This window comes from Gekko japonicus, unplaced genomic scaffold (genome assembly GCF_001447785.1).
Source record: "Gekko japonicus isolate JY-2015 unplaced genomic scaffold, Gekko_japonicus_V1.1 scaffold417, whole genome shotgun sequence".
Lineage (NCBI taxonomy): Eukaryota > Metazoa > Chordata > Lepidosauria > Squamata > Gekkonidae > Gekko > Gekko japonicus.
In genome coordinates this window covers 1,059,964-1,078,574 of record NW_015164194.1, presented here as the reverse complement: position 1 = coordinate 1,078,574, position 18,611 = coordinate 1,059,964, and the positions used below count along the sequence as shown (strand labels likewise).

General features: G+C 42.6%; 1 protein-coding gene across 2 annotated transcripts; it reads right to left on the bottom strand.

Annotated features, from left to right (window-relative positions):
• Positions 1-3,334: 3,334 nt before the first annotated feature.
• Positions 3,335-11,192, bottom strand: CLN8 (ceroid-lipofuscinosis, neuronal 8). Of its 2 annotated transcripts, XM_015408305.1 has the most exons (3): positions 11,012-11,192; positions 6,982-7,644; positions 3,335-3,733 (listed from the first exon to the last, which is right to left on the bottom strand). In XM_015408305.1, the coding sequence occupies exons 2-3, from the start codon at positions 7,522-7,524 to the stop codon at positions 3,410-3,412; spliced, it is 867 nt and encodes a 288-aa protein (XP_015263791.1). In that variant the 5' UTR covers positions 7,525-7,644; positions 11,012-11,192; the 3' UTR covers positions 3,335-3,409. The 2 variants fall into 2 exon arrangements, 1 of the variants encoding a protein (XP_015263791.1); XR_001482412.1 differs by lacking the exons at positions 3,335-3,733; positions 6,982-7,644 and adding an exon at positions 9,217-9,274.
• Positions 11,193-18,611: the final 7,419 nt, after the last annotated feature.

Below are 18,611 nucleotides of genomic sequence, written 5' to 3'. Positions count from 1 at the left end.
GAAGTTATCTGGAATGCATACCTTGAAAACTAGACTCGTAGCATTGCTCTGCCTAATGAAAATCATTCCATTCTGACTTAAGGGACCAGCAGCTAGAAGTCAGCATCTGGGGAAAGAGACTTAAATATAACAGAGAATATCAAGAATCCCAGGCCTTCACCTTCAGCCTACTGCCAAATAAACCACAATTCCAAGTAATTGCGATCCTATGCTGGACTGGAACCAGCAACTTAGACTATTATACCTCCTTAAAGGAAAACAATACTCCTGCATATATCCTTCCTCTCAAATAAGTACCATGGCAAGCACACAATGCTCTGTTTTATAGGCCATCATAGGACCTTCACAACTGCACATTTCCATTAATGCCCATTTATAGCTCATGTAGAAAACAGAATGGAGTGATTAACTTACCTCTAAAGTATAGTTCTGCTCAACTTTAACAATTATCTTAATGGTTCATTTTAATCTACTAATTTCATAAGCAGACATTAGTGAAAAGAACATTTCATTGAAGCCTAGTCATTGTGGTGTAGCGATTCAGATGCCAGACTGGAATCTGGGAGATCCAGGTTCCAATCTGCCATGGAAGCTCACTGGGTGGCCTTGGGCTCAGTTACACACTCTCAGCCTAACCTATCTCATAATGGGGTTGTTGTGAGGATAAAAAGAGAGGAGAACATTGTAAGGGGAATTAGGTCCCCACTGAGGAGAAAGATGGTATAAACAAAGCAAATAAATAAAACCAACAGCAAACAAATATTTTTCTACACCCAACACTGCTTATTTTAAAAAGCCAACACTTGCAGCATTCTTCATGAAGAGCTGGGCATCCACATTTGAGATGATCTGATTTTATGTTCTCCTTATTAAAACAGACACGCTATACTTCTCATAAACCACTAGGTGTCAGTGTTCTACAATGCAACAAATGTAATGAACCCTCAAAGTTTTCTCCAACAGCTTAAGGGCATTTTGGTAGTCAAAGGTATAAAGCAGTTAATGGGACTGCTTTTGAATGTGCAAAGTCAGCAGCATTTCAGGAAGGCTGGATCCACAGGATGCTGGACACTGAGTAACTGTGATAATTCACTTCCTGCTCAAAGTTTTCTCCAACAGCTTAAGGGCATTTTGGTAGTCAAAGGTATAAAGCAGTTAATGGGACTGCTTTTGAATGTGCAAAGTACCTTTCAGCAGCATTTGAGGAAGGCTGGATCCACAGGATGCTGGATACTGAGTAACTGTGATAATTCACTTCCTGGACTTCCCTTTCTAAGGGAAATCCATGAGGTGGATGATTACAGCAGTGCAATACCCAATGCCATGTAAATTTTACCTGAACATTTAAATGTCCCAATTGGACTTTAAGGGTTGAAGGATGATGGCTTTGTCTTTTAGTATCATCAAATTTCATTCATTATATTTTATGAGTTCTTTTGTGACCCTCACTAAAATTTGGTATTGGAGCAATTTATAATTTTAATAAACTGATGTGTCACCTAACACAATCTCTAGTATTTATCAGCTTCCCTGACTGGCCCCATCTAAGATGCAGTTTATAGTTGCTGTGCATAACATTTATATTGCACAATTCAGATTTGGGTTAGTAGTTATTCATTGTCCCTGAGCCAGTAACTATACCCAAGGTCAATGAACAAAAAGAACCACAGTTTGATTATCATATCTGGAAGTACCCTTCCTGGGATAAGGGGGAGGGGTGAGAACATTTAGAGTAAGACTGCCACAAATTAACTCAAAATAAGGAACACATGAGAAAGGTCAGAATAGTACTTAGACGATCCTGCCCTTGTAATGTATTAAATTTGCCTCTTTTCAGTTCTAAAGCATATCTCTTTGCCATGATTATTTCTATGCATACTGAAAAAGGGCAGTGCCTTCAAGGGAAAACAACAACAAGCCTATGTTAGATGCGTCCTGCCAAATGACCAGTGGTGAGCTTGTATCAGTCTTATTCCTAGAATTCCCATGACCCACCGACCGTTGTGTGTAGGAATGCCAGCCTCCGGAGGGGGGGGGGTATGGGGATCCCCTGGAATTAAAACTCATCTCCCAACTACAGAGATCAGTTCCCCTGGAGAAAATGATGCTTTAGAAGGTGGACGCAATGACATTGTTCCCCACTGAGGTCCCTGTCCTCCCCAGGCTCCATCCCCTAATCTCCAGGAGTTTCCCAACCTGGATCTGGTAACCCTACCTGCCATCTCCTGCCATAGGCCAGGGGAGACTTGGCAACCCTCATTGTGTGTTATATTCACAGAGCAAGAATGCATACTCGGGGCATTCTCTATAGTTAAGGCATAATTTAATCCTGCTTTCTCATTTATTAGAAACTAATAAGTGCCTTGCAGACACAGCTTCCCCTCACCCAGTACTCTCTGCAAGAGTCCCAGTGACCAGTAGGCAGATGGAGGTCCACCAGAATGTGGACCACTATCTCCTTTCTGCCACAGTCTACAAGATGATGGAAGATCAATGAGAGGTCAAAGGCCAATACTGTTTGAATAAAATCATGCTCAGGACTAGGAAGACTGTTATTGGAATATGCAATGGGACATGTTAGCACATGTATGGACACCAGATACGAATAAACCATGTGGAAACAGCTACAGAATGAAGCCCATAATACTGACGCTGGCTTACTAAGAACTTTACCCCAAGCCACAGAAAAGATTAGAAACATCTTTTTTTGGTATTGTACCCATAACGTGAAACCGTGTTCTGAATTTTTAACTACTATTCAATCTCATCCTGTGATAACAGAATGTATTTTATAGTCGCACAGCCAGACTTGCACTTTTTAAGGCTTTACAGGAAGAATCACATCTTGGCCCACACAATCACTGGCATATTAAAGATAAGCTGAGTTAATGGTCAGCATTCATTGTATTAACACTCACGTTTACATCATGAACAATGACTAATTCATAGAAAGCTTGTTAATGTATGAAATAACTAAGAGTGACTCTAGAAAATATGAATAAATATCTGGAGCTCTTAGGCAAAAGACAGAAACATCCTCCATCACCGGAAATCTTTCAAAAATGGCAACAAGACAGAACGGCTTCCTGGTCTGTCACCTGGCGATGGTGTTCAGGTGGGCAGTTCTAAAAGTGGCTGGTCAATCACAACAACTACCTACTCTCCTGCATTCAACTGGAGCTTTCTATATTTACCAGACATACTCAGACATTACTGAAGTTCAGGATTTGTCAGTAACACAGATATCTCATTCAGGCAGCAACAACATTAATTTAAGAATACTGATAAGAAGAAACTAGAAATAAATAGGTTTTAGATATCCTAAAAGTGGTGATGGGGGTAAGCTTCATGGTCCTAGCTGTCTAACCCACAGTTCACTACTGTGTGGAAAAGACACCCAAATTCAGCATCATAACGCTTTCGTCTGGAGTAGTTTACCATTTAGTTTTTTGGAGGAGCCGTTTTTCATTGTTCTATTGGTAAAATTCCAGTCAATAGGACAGACAAGCTGCTTAGTCTTTTTGTATGTCCAGTAAGGGTTAAGTACAAATGTGACAGCGCTCAGCCCTGTGAATACAACTGTAAAATGTAGGCATCCCAGGTTTTCTTGCACAGCGTTCCAATTGGAAATGCACACCCACCACATGTGGTAAGTAAGGATCATGCGGCAATGAAACATGTGAATCATTACCCACTGGTTTGCCTTCCAAAAGAAAGTGTTAGCCCAGCCAACCTAGAGAAAAAAAAGAGGAAAAAGTTAGATCCAACAGAATGCAGTTTTCAAGCATAAAAACACATTTGCTTATTACAATGGCATGGGGAAAAATTGCCAGGTCAGACTCTGGCAGTATTAATCCTTGCTTCCTAAACTCCCTGGAGGTTAAGTATTTTTGAACACCTGGAGGCTTTTGACATGTTTGAGGTTGAAAGGGATACACCCGACTTGAAAGGAGTGTGTTTGGGCTATGGCCATAGCCTTAGCATAAAAAAAAAAAAAAACTACAGATAAGACACTTCTCTCAGAAAATTAAAAAAGGATTGAGTTACTATTAGTTAAAATTGGGACACGTACCTTAGAGAGAGATTGCTTTTGCTAAGTTTCTGAAACCAAGATGCTGGAAATTACACCAAAGGCTACTTTTCAGCCTTCAGGAAGAAAATACGGCCTCACCAGTAGGTAGGAGAACAAGGTACAGGGTAGAACAGTTTATCATACCTTTTAGATCCCAGTGCGTTTCTCTACAGGCTTCGCCAGAGGAACTTACAAAGAAACTTCACTGGCTCTCAACCATTTGTACTTATCAGCCTCAGTATTCAATTTTTTTTTTTAAAAAAAAGAGAGGTGAAGGGAAGGATGTAGAATTTCTCTTATCTTACTGTTCCAACAATGTGGCTAAGCATCTGCATTCTTCAAAATCTCCAGCTCTTAGGAATGACATAAGATTTCAAACCCTCACCCTCCGGCATAAATGTTATCAACTTCTATTAAAACTATCTTGTTTTCTTCCTGTCATGCTACAGTCCTTAAAAAACTGACTTATCCTAGATAAACTGAATTATGTTAGTCTGAGCCTTCAAAAAAACACAGGCATGTGTAAAAACAGAGTCAGTATGTTATAGTTGCCAGCCTCCAGATGGGGCCTGGAGATCTCCCGCTTTTACAACTGATCTCCAGCTGACAGAGATCAGCTCCCCTAGAGAAAATGGCTGCTTTGAAGGGTGGACTCTATGGCACTGTACCATGCTGAGGCTCCTCCCCTCCTCAAACCCCACCCTCTCCCAGATCAACCCCCCAAAGTCTCCAGATATTTTCCAACCCAGACCTGGCAACCCTAGTATGTTACAGTGGTTAGTGGACTACGATGTGGGAGACCCAGGGTCAAAATCCCCCTCTCAGCCATGACGTTTCCTGTGTGACAGTTGGCCAGTCACTCATTTTCAGCCTAACCTACCTCACAGCAATGTTGTGAGAATAAAATGAAGGAGGGGAGAATGACATATGTTGTGCTGATCCCCTTGTAGGAAGGGTTGGATAAAACAGTACTAAATAAGTAAATAAAAATACTTTAACATTAACATTCACAAGAATTTTAAGAGCTGCTTCTTAGTATTATTTCATTGCTTTTTCATTTCAACATCTTATTTAATCTAGTATTTCCACCACTAAAATTAAACACAAGGTGTCTCAATGTGAGATAAGTTTGAAGAAATCCACCCACTTTTAAAACCAGTTACTAAAAGGGGCAACCCCCCCCCCCCCGGGTCCATTTAAAGTAAAAATGTTAACTTTCTTGGTTTTCTATGAAAACTGCTTGGATTCATTGGACTTGAGTGGACAAAGAGCCATGTTGAGGTAGGGGGACACAGTAAGGAGGATAATTACGTGAGATCTCAGCTCCCTGTGCCAGCAGAAAAGTTGGTAGGATCCAAGTCAAGGCTTTTAACAATTCTATTAAGGCCTTGAATGGCTTGGGCCTGGAACACTTGAAGGACTTTCTCCAGTGTCCACCCATGGTATATAGTTTACCAGTCAAGACCATCTTCTTAAGACTTCGTCCCTATGCCCACCTTCCACAGATGGTGCAGGTTTTTCTGTGGTGACACTTCACCTTTGGAATACCCTTCCCCTTGATGTTCACCTCACACCTACCTCCCTTTCCTTTAGGTACCAGGCCAAAATATTTCTTTTCACCCAGGCTTCCAATTGAGTGATATTCTCCTTTTAACTCTTTTATAGTCTACTTCTGGCCTAAGGATTTTTTTAAAATCTAATTTTAGGCTGTTCAATCTTTATTTCATGCCTTTGCTTGTTTTTAATGGCCTTGTTTTAGTCTGAAACTGCCTCAAGCATGTCTCTGAAGAGGTAGCATACAATTTTTCTATAATAAACAAATACCCCTAGTATTCTCCAAAGAGCTCAAGGCAGTACATAGCATTCTCCCCCTTTCATTTTGTCGTCTAGCAACTCTGTGAGGTAAGCCAGGCTGAAAGGGAATGACTGGCCTAAGGTCAACCTGTAAATGATGTGAATGAGCAGCAACTGCAACCTATGTCCTAATACCATTCTAACCATTACATCATACTAGCTCACAGACTGGACACTTTCTTGAGGAAACACCCTTAGTATTCTAATGACCAGATCCTGACACATGAGCTGTGTTGGATCTGCTCACCATCCATTCAGCCCCCACTTCTGTTTAGCTAGCTCCATGAGCAATGGTGCATAGAGCAGGATTTCTTTGCCTCCCCTTCTTCTGCCTCCCGGGGAGCGGTGGCACAGAGGATTTATCCTCTGGTTACAGTAACATCTGAACTGAACAGAACTGCTGTCAGTTCTAGCCCGTGCTGGTGTGAGCTACCAGCCTTGTCCCCAGCTCACCGTCCACCCAGCGGTTCGAAAGCTTCGGTGAGTAGATAAAATGGGTACCACTCCTTAGAGAGGGTGGGCACACTAAACCCCCCCGGTGGGGGGAGGTGTTAGCCGGCTAAATGGAATGTCCAGCTCAGAAGCCTGGAAAGATCTCCTCGGCATCAAGAAGCCTGCGATGGGCCAATCCGGCCAGGCGGTGGCAGTGAGGTGCTGTGACTTGAAGCAGTCCTGGAAAAAGCTGACGTCATCAAGCCAAGCCGAGTGAATGCCGTCTGGAACGCATCTAAGCCTACAGCTGAACAAAATCCCCGTCGGCTGCAAACGTGTGCAACTTAAGATTGATATGTTGTCCTCCTTTACCCCTATGAATCATTGTTAGTCCCGTGTGAACATGTGCAACTGTAAATCGCTCAGAGCCAGCAACTCTGCAGGATTGAGCAATTAATAAATTGAAAGATACTATTATTGTTGTTGTTGTTGCTGTAACCCACTGAGACAACCCCACCCCCCCAGTTTTATTTGGCATTATCTGTATTACTCAAAAATATGGTCTTCACTTAGCTTGGGCTGTATCACATGACTGTTCTGAATCTGTATCAACAATCTCTCACCTTTAAAAGAATCCAGGATATACAGGTGAAAGGTGTGCTCATCTCTAGTAGCATTCCCATCAAGGGTATATAATGTCCAGATTTTATGTTGGTCACCAAACCAAAAAAGCCACCAAAAGCAAGCAAATGATGAACAACTAGGAATAAATCAAATGTCCTGAAAACAATATTAGACACATGAACAGCTACATTTTCAAGCAAAAAAAAGCCAGAGGCTATTAGGCAGTTGAACCAGCTCCACTCCTGCTGGGAATACACTTTGTCAGCCTGAAAAACTGGATCTAGAAGCAAAGCCCATAAACCAGCAACGCAGCTCTGAATGCCAAACACACCTCGTGTGGCAGCCAGATTCCAGAAGACTTTCTCTTTTGCTGGCAAGGCACGGTAAGTGATGCTTATCCTTGAAGACAGGTAGTGTGAGAGAAAAAATACTCCCAGGTAGATGAAAAAGCCAGCCACCACTAGTTTCAGACGAACTTCCCACAAAACATAATCCCAGGCAAAAATGGATCTGGATGCCACGTCACCATCTTCTTGAACCATGTTTTCAGTTTATGTTGCAAACCACTTTGTGGGAACCTTGGAGGAACCACACGTTGGGTCTATACAAGGATCTTGAACTTTTGCCTTTACATTGACCAGTGACCAAATTCACTTTGCCATCTGCAAAAAAAAAGAGAGATATAGATATTTTCTCATCGTGGCAAAATCTGTGGACACTTAAATCCAGAGACTGCAACCAGATACTGGAGCCATGAACAGACAAGAACAGATCATTCTGCAATCCTGAGAAAAGCCTGATTTGCAGGAAAATCTGAAATCTTTTAGAGAACAAAAAACCCCCCAAACACAAAATAATAGAACCATAGTTCCCAAACTTTTTCAGGTCCTGGTTCCATAAACTCATCCCCAGTGCCTCTTACACTACCCAATAAAAAGCACTATTCAGAACAGCTGTTTGCATGACCCACTAAGGGCAATAATAACAATAAAATTAAAAACGGTAACAATAAATTGCACAGAACAAAGTTTGAGTCCAGTGGCACCTTTAAGACCAACAAAGTTTAACTGTGGGTATAAGCTTTCATGTGCCTGCACATCTCATCAGATACAGCTACCCACCTGCATCTTATTAACTACACACTTATTCAAAATCCAATTTAAACTTCTTAGTTTTGACGAACTTGGCGGAAGACAGGAGGGCCTGGCGTGATGTGAAGAGTCGGACTCGACTGTGTGACTGAACAACAACAATTCAGTGATACCAGCTTTTCAAAGTCTGATTGACAGTAATTTAGCAAGAATCTTAGATGCCACATCTAGTAACTACTTCACTAGTCAGTAAATTCTTACTATGATGGATGGGCTTGATGAAGTGATACCAGTTTCCCAATGTCTGGTTTAAAGTCACTCAGCAGGAGTCTTAAATCACCATGTTCGGTACTCCGGAGTGGATTTCTTTGCTTACAGAGAAGCTGAATGACCACACTAAAACCACCTTCCACCAAATGGGGCCAGGCATGGCAGCAACTACAGGGCAACTTGCTACCACATGACTTGCATGACTCAACCAGGGAATGGCAGCAAGTTTCGTTCAACAGCAGCAACCCCACAAAAGCCAGTGTGAGGTAGTGGTTAGACTAGGATCTGGGAGCCCCAGTTCAGAACTCCGCTCTGCCATGGAAGCTCGCTAGTTAACCTTGAGCCAGTTACACATTCTCAGCCTAATTTACCTCACAGGGCTTTGGGGAGGATAAAATGGAGGAGAGGGGAATGTTATAAGCTGCTTTGGGTGCCCACTGGGGAGAAAGCCAATGACATCCGTAATCATTTCAAGATGGGTAGCCATGTTAGTCTGTCTGTAGCAGCAGAAAAGAACAAGAAAACAACATTTGTGGCAGTCTTTTGTTAGTCTTCAAGGTGCTACTGGACTCTTGCTCTTTTCTGCTTAATCATTTCAGTTACCCTTTTCCAGTTCTACAATACTCTCCTTGTAGATATATCCTAATGCCACCTCCCTGTAGATATATACAAAGCTGCAGGCTAAGTGATCCTAAGCAGACCTACTCAGAATGAAGTCCCATTTGATTCAACGAAGCTCACTCACTCACCCACATATGTTAATATGAACTTTCCGTTTTCTTGATAATCCCTAATATAGAAGTTGCCTTTTTCCCCATGGAGTTGATGTCATCATGGAGTGTTCCACTACAAACCAAAATCTCTCTTCCACTTAAGTCACCAGCAGTTTAGCCCTCAGGAGTGAATATGCAGTCAATGCTTATGTTGAGATCTACAGAAAACAGTTACCAAGGTTAATAGTTAATGAATCTGAAACGAATAAACAAGAAAGTCCTATCCAAGTTGAAAATCAACAAAGTGAAATATGAGCTTCAGTAGTCTACAACACCTGGGTCTGGATAACCCAGGCTAGCCTGATCTTGTCATATCTTGGAAACTAAGCAGGATTGGCCCTGGTCAGTATTTGGATGGGAGACCACCAAGGATTACCAGGGTCGTGATGCAGAGCCAGGAAATGGCAAACCATTTCTGAACATCTCTTGCCTTGAAAACTCCACGGGGTTGCCGTAAGTCAGCTGCTTCTTGATGGCAAAAAAAGAGCCTACAACAGCAGTGAAATATGCTCCAGAATTCTTTTCTGTTATTGTTTTCCTAACGCATGTTAATACGATGTTTTAGAATGAAAGACACCCAGTTGAGATCAAATACAGAGGAGTCTAGTGGCACCTGCACAAGCTTTTGCCTTTGTCAGATGCAGTGAATGGATCCTCATTAGGTAGACTTTTTACAGGAGTACAAAAACAAACAGCCGGTCAAGTACAGTGTTAAATGTAGTTATGCACAATTCAAACCTAGTCAAGCAACAACAACAACAACAAAACGCGGAGGCCTTTCAACAGTTTTGCTCACCTAACACTTGTACCTGACAGGAAGGGGCTGTGGTTCAGCCGCAGAGCATCTGCCTGGCATGCTAAAGGGCCAGGTTCAATCCCTGGCATCTCCAAATAAAAAAGATCAGTTAGGAGCTGATGGGAAAAACCTCTGCCTGAGACCCTGGGGAGCTGCGGCCAGTCTGACTCGACAACACTGACCTTTATGGATCAAGAGTCTGATTCAGTAGAAGCAGGGTTGCCAGGTCCCCCTTAGCCACCAGTGAAGGCGGGGGTGGGGGGGGGTAAGGTTATAAGACACAGGTTGGGAAACTCCTGGAGATTTGGGGATGGAACCTGGGGAGGACAGGGGCCACAGTGGGGTGCAATGCCACTGAGTCCAGCCTCCAAAGCATCCATTTTCTCCAGGGGGGGTTGATCTCTGTAGTCCGGAGATGAGCTGTAATTCCAGGGGATCCCCAGGTCCCCCCCTGGAGGCAGGCATTCCTAAGCAGAAGGCAGCTCCCTGTGTTTTGCTACCACCACCAGTGAACAAAACAACCACATTCCTTAGGGAAGGGGGGGGTGAGATGGTCAACTTTCAACGGTGTTCAATGGCCTATATTTGCCTTCGGCAAACAGTTTCGAGAAGTGAGCGTGTGCCTGGGTAGAAACTTTAAAAGAGAGAGGTAACCCCTCAAAACTTGAGAAAACATTTAAGTTAACGCGATCAAAGGACGCGACGACGTGTTCACCGGGGAGGGCCCGCTTCCGCTCCAGTGGCCGGGCCTTGGCTCTAATTTTTAGGGCCAGGTTTCTCGCACACACCCTACAGCCGTGTTACCAAAGAGGAGGAAAACAAACAACAGATCTCTCGGCGGGGTTCCCCTGGTGCCCAGAAAGAACTATTAACGGTAACTCTACCACGCCTTTCCCCGTTTCTAAGCATGAATCCAGAACGTCTCTGAAAACACAGGGCAGAGCCCAAGTGAGCCGCCTCTTCTCCGACACCCCCGATCATCTTGCAAGGAACGCAACGACACCAGAGCGGAAACTGACAAGGGAGACCCTCTGCGGCGGTTTCCCTGTTGAGGTGCGAAAGGGCGGGGGGGGGGGGGGGGGAGAGGGAGCTTACTTACCGGCTAGGCTGTTCCAAGGAAACAGGCCTCCGTTGTCTGGTTGCTCCTCGTCCTTTTGCTTCTCGTCATGGGCTCCGAACTGCTGACCGGCAGGCTTTGAACCGGCCGAGTCGGGACTTCTTCCCCATCACAGCGCCCACTGCGTGACAAATGCAAAAACAGCCAGAGTTGGACTCACTCCGCCGAGGACCCACTCACGTGCACTCGCTTCCTTTCGCCTCGCACTGGCCTGTCGCTTAGAGCAAACCATTTCCCTCTGCCGGTGGGAGGGGAGGGAGAAAAGCAAACGGTGTAAACTGCAGTTACACAACAGGATTTATTTGTGCCGGCAGGAATTCCAGCTTGATTCCAAACAACCTTTTAGATTTTAAAACAGTTACGTACAGCGTTGCCCAATAAAAACGATGCGTGATTTTCGGACTAAAATGAATGCTTCCCATGCGTAAACGGCACTAGGACCGAGCAGAGTCGCAATTTATTAAATAGGAAACCGCTTTGTAAGCACTATGTGACCCGGCTCACAAGATTCTTCTTCTTCTTCTTCTTTTGAATAATAATTTTATTTGGAAATACAAATATTAAACAAGAAAAACAAACATAATTCCATTTATAACATTAACAAGTGGAGAATCTCCACTGTGGTATAAATTTGAATAGTTAAAAGACTTGATACAAAATGTTAACATTGCAGAGCAGAACAATCTAACTGTAAGTTAGAATAACATTAAGAGATAATAGATTTATTTATGCATAAGACATTTGAATAATCTACACCTTGTTACCGTGTGATATTAGAACCATTGTAAGTAATTTTTCCATGAAGATGAAATAAATTCTGTCGAGGATAAGAAATCAAGAATAGGAAACCACCTCACATTAAAGTTTGATATCAAGGGGTTACTGGCGGTATTGTTTAGTTTGTCTGTGATACTTTCCATAATGAATTGATCCCAGAGCTTGCGGAACCATACTTGAATATTGGGAGGGGAGGGATCCTTCCAAATGTGAAGCTATTGAGAATCTTGCAGCATATAACATAATTTCAAGTATCTGTTTGTGGTGGTGGTATTCTATGTTTGGGGGCCAAACAGGAATAACAAATTTAGTTTATATGGTTACCATTTGTCTGGGTTTAATTCCAGGGAAAACCATAGTGAAGGAAATAAATATGTACGAATTGGAGATTGATGGGCAGATGTTTCCTTGATTGAGACCCTGCCATTATGCTCCATCAGTCTCCTCTCAAGCATGGAAACTCCCTTACAGCATCTTCTTCTTTGAAGTGGGGCAATTGGCTGTCGAGAATTATCTCCCCTGTCCCCAGAAAAATACATTCTAATCTACCATTCCAAATTACGTTATATTCTACTATTCATTATGTTACATTACGATCTACTATTCTAATCTACTCTTTCAAATAAGAACTATAATAACATAATGAGGCTGTATGGCCCTTCTGGGGGATTGGTGAGAATACAGATGCAAGGACTGAATGTGGTTAGCATATGTAGTGAGATAACAAACCAATATCCCTGTTAAGTCATGGGGAATTCTATTTTTCTGAGTGTTGTGATAACTTGCAACTCAGCAATGTCCCTTTTCTGTTCCTGAAATTCCTTTGCAACAAAACAGCTACTTGGAGGTCACCCACTGAATGTCCTGGAAAGTTGAAGTGTTCTCCAACAGGTTTCTCAGTCTTGTGATTCTTGATGTCAGATTTGTTGTCAGACTCCTGCAACAATCAGAACCAACAAATTGCTTCTTCAGAAGGAAAGTTTATTGATATAGGATTGGCAGAGCATCTCTACTCCAGGTTCTGTGTTAAGACTAAAGTAAAAGCACAGGGTGATGTCAGGGGGTATGGCTTTATGACACACTTCCGGTGATGTCAGGGGGTGTGGCATATGCTAATGAGTTATGCTAATGAGTTCCCCTAGCTCTTTTTCTACGAAACGACCCCTGAGCATGGTGACATATGTGACAGTCTTATAGGAGCTAAATACCTTCTGGACAGGATTTTAAACCTATGTAGGTCCATTGGAATGGAGCGTGGAGTGCAGCCTTTGGAGGACCAGATATTGTGCCAAGTTTCATCATCCAGTGTAATATTGCACTCCCGTTGCCAGGCTGCTTGATAGGATAGGTTTTGGGGGGCTGATTTTTTAAAAAGAAGTTTATATATAGCAGATATCATTCCTCTGTTCTGTGTAGTGAATATTTTAATGACGATCTCCAACTCTGTGGGTGCGTTCAGATGGGGCGTTTCTGCCAGCATAAACTGCACCGGTTGGAACCGGTGCAGTTTATGCCGGCAGAAACGCGATCACACTTACCCTCCATTTTGCGGATCCCTCCGGTGGACGCCCGCTCACACGCTGTGGGCGTCGGCGTTTTTTTTTTTAAGGACAGTTTGAGCATGCGCATAGGCAGCCATTCAGAGAATGGCGATTTTTGCGCATGCTCAACCCCACCCATTACATTTAAACTTTAAAGGTAAGGACTTACCTTTAAAGTTTAAAGCTCAACCTGGCCTCCCTGTAGTCCCGGGAAGTTAAAGTTAAAGTAAGGGCTTTTTTTTTTCTTAACTAACGCTCGGGGCGAAGCTTCGCCCGAGTGCATATCGCTTACTTTTTAAAAAAAATGGCAGGGGAAAGGAAGCCTCAGGCTTCCGACGGAAGTGGCTGTACAACGTTTGGAGAGCGATCAGACGCCGGGGTGCACCGTTTTCAACCGTTGCACTCAGTTTACCACCACTTGGGACCTAGTGGCAGAGTGCAACGGTTTAAAAGGATTTACAACGGTTAGGGACGGGAGGGAGATGTTCGCCGTGTGAACGCCCGTAAGTACACCGGTTGGAACCGGCACCCTAACCATTGTAAATCCCCCATCTGAACGCACCCTGTGTGTGGCCGAGATATATTTGTTCTGATTTTGTACGCACTCACAATATGTTGGAGTTGAAGATATAAAAACCAGGGGATATCAACCCCTAACTTTTGTTCTAATATAATTTTAGGACGAATTCCATTTTTGTCAGCTATGTCACAGAAACGTGTTATGTTAGCTTCTCTCCACTTGGATTGGATTTTTGGCGGAACATGTCTGGAAAACCATGGTTGGCGTATCTAGAGACTTCTGGGAGAAGTTGTTTACTGAGGGATTTCCATAAATATATGGATGGGTATAGGATAATGTTGTCTCTCACCCCAGTGAGATGTAATGGGGGTTTATCCCAAATTAGTCCGTCAATTGTATGAGGGGAGAGTTGATCTGAACACAATTGAACCCATTCAGGTGTATTATTTGGATGTACATTGGCCAGAAAAGTAGCTTTATGATAATAAAGAAGATCAGGTAGGTTAAATCCACCCCGGCTTTTGCATCTTCGCATGGTTTGATACCGTACTCTAGGTTTTTTCCCATCCCAAAGGAAATTCCGCAGAGTTGCCTGCCAATTTCTTAGAGTGCTGTGGGGAATGTTGACTGGTATGGCCCTGAATAAAAATAAAAATTTGGGTAGAATAAAAGATTTGACAAGGTGATACCGTTCTATCCATGGTAGGTTCAATTTGTCCCATTTGAGAATGGTATTTTGTATTTCTTTATGAACCATGATGATTAGTTAGGAGTAATTTTGATAAATCAGTTGGGATATTAATTCCCAAACAGTGTAGTTGTGAGGAAACCCATGTAAATTGAAATTTGTTCTTCAAACTTCCCTGAACGTCAGAGTCAATGTGAATAGGTAATATTTGAGATTTTGAATCATTAATTTTTAACCCCGAAATTTTATGGAAGGAGTCCAAGACTTGCAGCAAAGATGGTAAGGTTGAAGCAGGATTAGTAATATACATTAGTAATATACATGGTAAGGTTGAAGCAGGCTTAGTAATATACATTAGTAATATACATTCATATATACATTACTAAGCCTGCTTCAACCTTACCATCTTTGCTGCAAGTCTTGGACTCCTTCCATAAAATTTCGGGGTTAAAAATAACATATCATATCAACATATCATCTGCAAACATGGACAACTTGTATTCCTTTTCTTTTAATTTAATGCCCGTGATGGATGCATTAGCTCTTATCGTGTGTGCTAAAGGTTCGATAACTAAAGCAAATAAAAGGGGGGAGAGTGGGCACCCCTGCCTGGTACCTTTTTGGAGCGTGATAGTTTTTGTGATGGATCCATTTAATTTTATGTTTGTGGTAGGTTTGGAATAGGGTTGCCAAGTCCCCCTGGGGGGCGAGGAAACCCCTGCCCCAGAGGCCTGTTCCCCGCTGGCGGCGGATCGAGCCCCGGGGGGAGCCCCACCCCGACGTGTGCGTCACCTGGAAGTGATGCGACCATACCGGGCACGCTGGGGGCGGGGCCACGGTCATCCGATGGAAAACTCTATGGTGACGTTTAAGGTTCCGGGTGACGTTTAAAGTTGTTTTGTCTTCTTGTTAAGTCTAATCGTAGCATTTTTTCTGCTAAGAGATCTTCGGTCGTTTGAATTTGTTGGATTTAGTTTTGATTATGAATACTTCGTTGTAACACTCCTTCAGCTATATTCCTCGTATCAGACAGATCTTTTTGCATGAAAAGTGGCTTAAACATACCAGCGATGTGCTCAAAAACGTTTTTTCCATATTAATAAGGGCATTGGATAAGTCTGTGGCTGTTATAGCCGTTGAGTTTTTGGCTGTCGTATTAATGCCCGACGCCATTTTGTCAATCGGTACATCGTGAAGGCCGGTAGATAGACCTATCTGTGGCTCCGAATCGAATAACTGTAGCTTCTTTTGTTTTTTCTGGTTCGGGTGCTGAGTTGTTCCGGTTTCAGTCCCCATAAATTAGAAGTTGACGACACAGGTTTGATCGATTTGGGGGGTAGGTGTGAGTCCAGGTGAGCGGAGCGAAGTGTTCAGGCTGCCATTCCTTTTTCCCGCCACTGGAAGTCCCCGGCTCACAAGATTCACTGTTGTCCAAAACAAAGCAGTTTTGAAATTAGGAGGAACTCATGACTGTTTATCCTGGTCCTACTAATGAAGTGATTTCTCAGTGTGCATAGGATCGAAGTGCAAACCTAGTTTTACTTTTTTTAAAATTAAATGTAAACGGATAATTAGATACTTCTTTGGGAAATTTACAAAATCTTTAAAACTATAACAATCGATATGTAGTCTGGCTTCTGAGTAAGCCCTGTTGAATGAGGTGCTACTTACTTCTGAGTAAATATGTTATTTGAAACATTTAAATCACCTGGATCGAAGCGCAAACATAGTTTTACTTTTTTTAAAAAAAAAATGTAAACGGATAATTAGATACTTCTTTGGGAAATTTACAAAATCCCTAAAACTATATCAATCGATATGTAGTCTGGCTTCTGAGTAAGCCCTGTTGAATGAGGTGCTACTTACTTCTGGGTAAATATGTTATTTGAAACATTTAAATCACCTGGATTTTGTGGGAAAGATGTATATTTTTAAAAAAATGTTGGACTAGGATCTGGGAGACCCGAGTTTGAATCCACTCTCTGCCATGGAAGCTCACTGGGTGACCTTGGGCCATTCTCACAGTGTCAGCCTTACCTACCTCACAGAGTTGAGGATAAAATGGAGGAGAGGAGAGGAGAGTGATGTAAGCTGCTTTGGTTCCCACAGGGGAGAAAGGAAGGGCATAAACTGAGTAAATAAGTGTGAAGCCCCCAAGTCACTTCCAATTTATGGTGATCCTATGAATGAATTACCTCCAAAATATCCTGTCCTTAACAGCCTTGCTCAGCTCTTGCACACTGACGGCCCCGGCTTCCTTGATTGAGTCAAACCATCTCATGTTGGGTCTCATCTTCCACTGTTCCTGCAACCCTACCTGTGCAACATCGCTCCTCACTATTAGATCAACCCCATTTCGTCTGTGTGTATCATTCCCCCAGTAAAACACTTAGTAATTTTCTGACTGAAAATGTTCTAATGGAGTCCACTTTAGTTTGCTCACTCCCAGGATTGAAATGCTTAAACGTTCCATTTCTCATTTTACAATTGCCACTTTACCGTGACTCATACTTCTCACATTCCATGTTCCTGTTACAGCTTTGGGCTTTCCTTTTGCATCCATTCACATTGAGAACTGAATGTCCTTTCAGCTTTAGTCTGGTTGCGCCATTAAGAACAGCACTAGTTGTACGTGTCCTCAGCTCTTCCCCTGTCGCTGATTGAGTGCCATCTGACCTGGAGGTTTCATCTTCCAGCACGATATCTTCTTTTGTTTTCTGGATTGTCTCATCATAGGGTTTTCAAGGTAAGAGATGTTCAGAAGTGGTTTACTGTTGCCTTCTTCTGCACAGTACTAATCAGGGTTAGCTAAAGTGGCCCTAAGTTATCACTATTAAAAGCAAGGCATTAAAAATGTTGCAGGCATAAGAATGCTGTAAAATAACCACTGAGCAATCTAAAAAAAATCATTCATTGTGCAGGCTAGAATCAGACCCTAAAAGATATAAAACAGATAAACCCCCAGTGTCTCCAGTGCATTCTCAGTCAAAGAAATCCAACACATGTAGTGCCACCCCTAGAACTTCTCACTGCTGCAGGAAGTGGGTAGGTAGCATGTGTTCAGTGTATATAAACAATAGCTGGAAAAGAGGCCATCAAAATGAATTAGTCAAATATTTCCCAATAGTCTACATTAGTACCTCGATTGTTAAAATCTCAGTTGATGATGAAAGAGTTAACCTATGCCTCTGACATCTCCGCAGCTGATAGCATACTTGTGTATCCTGTTTTCTTGTGTGGCCTGTAATGTGCATGTGGCACAATTGCCTATGATACAACTCTTGATTGCAGTGAATTAATCATAGATCTGCCAGATTTCCTTTGGACTTGTTGGGGTAATGGTAACAAAGCATTCTGTGAGCCTTAGGGCAGAGACAGAGTGTTAAAATTAATGTCCTGATTTTAACACACTGCCAGGCATTAGAAAACAGCTGAAACCTCTCATATGAATGTATGCCCTGAAAAGGGTAGCCCAGGATAGCCTGATCTCATGAGATCTTGGAAGCTAAGCAGAGTTGGCCCTGGTTGGATGGGAGACCACCAAGGAGTACCAGGGTTGTAATGCTGAGGCAGGTGATGGCAAACCACCTAAGAAAATCTCTTGCCTTAAAAACCTATGGGGTTGCTATGAAACAGTTGTGACTTGACGGCAAAACAACAAACAAACAAAATGTACAGCGGGTTGAGATTTTCCTACTATGAGAGGTGAAGCAGTAAAAAATGTCTGCCTGGATTTTGGGTTCTTGTGCAGATACTGAATCAAGCTCACCTAACCTGAAGTCTCCTATGCTGAATTCATCAGGCAAATCCGCTACAGCTACCCAGTTTTCACTCATTTTCACTTCCTTTATATGAAAACCCCACGGGGTCATCATTAGTCAGTGTGAGATGTTGATAGAATTAGCCAGACAGATATAACCAGACTCCTGTCCCCCCAAAACATGCCTCCAGTGTACAAAATAAAAATGTAAAATATCTTAGAATCAAATGATTATTTTATTATCATGCTAATAGTGGCTCATGTTTCTATAGTGCGTGTGAAGCACATGGTTGTGA

Excerpts from the sequence above, each read along its gene's own strand:
- CLN8 (XM_015408305.1), bottom strand. The coding sequence starts at position 7,524 with ATGGTTCAAGAAGATGGTGACGTGGCATCCAGATCCATTTTTGCCTGG. Across the intron at positions 3,734-6,981 it reads TATCCTGGATTCTTTTAAAG|GTTGGCTGGGCTAACACTTT; the intron begins GTGAGAGATTGT and ends TTTTTTCTCTAG.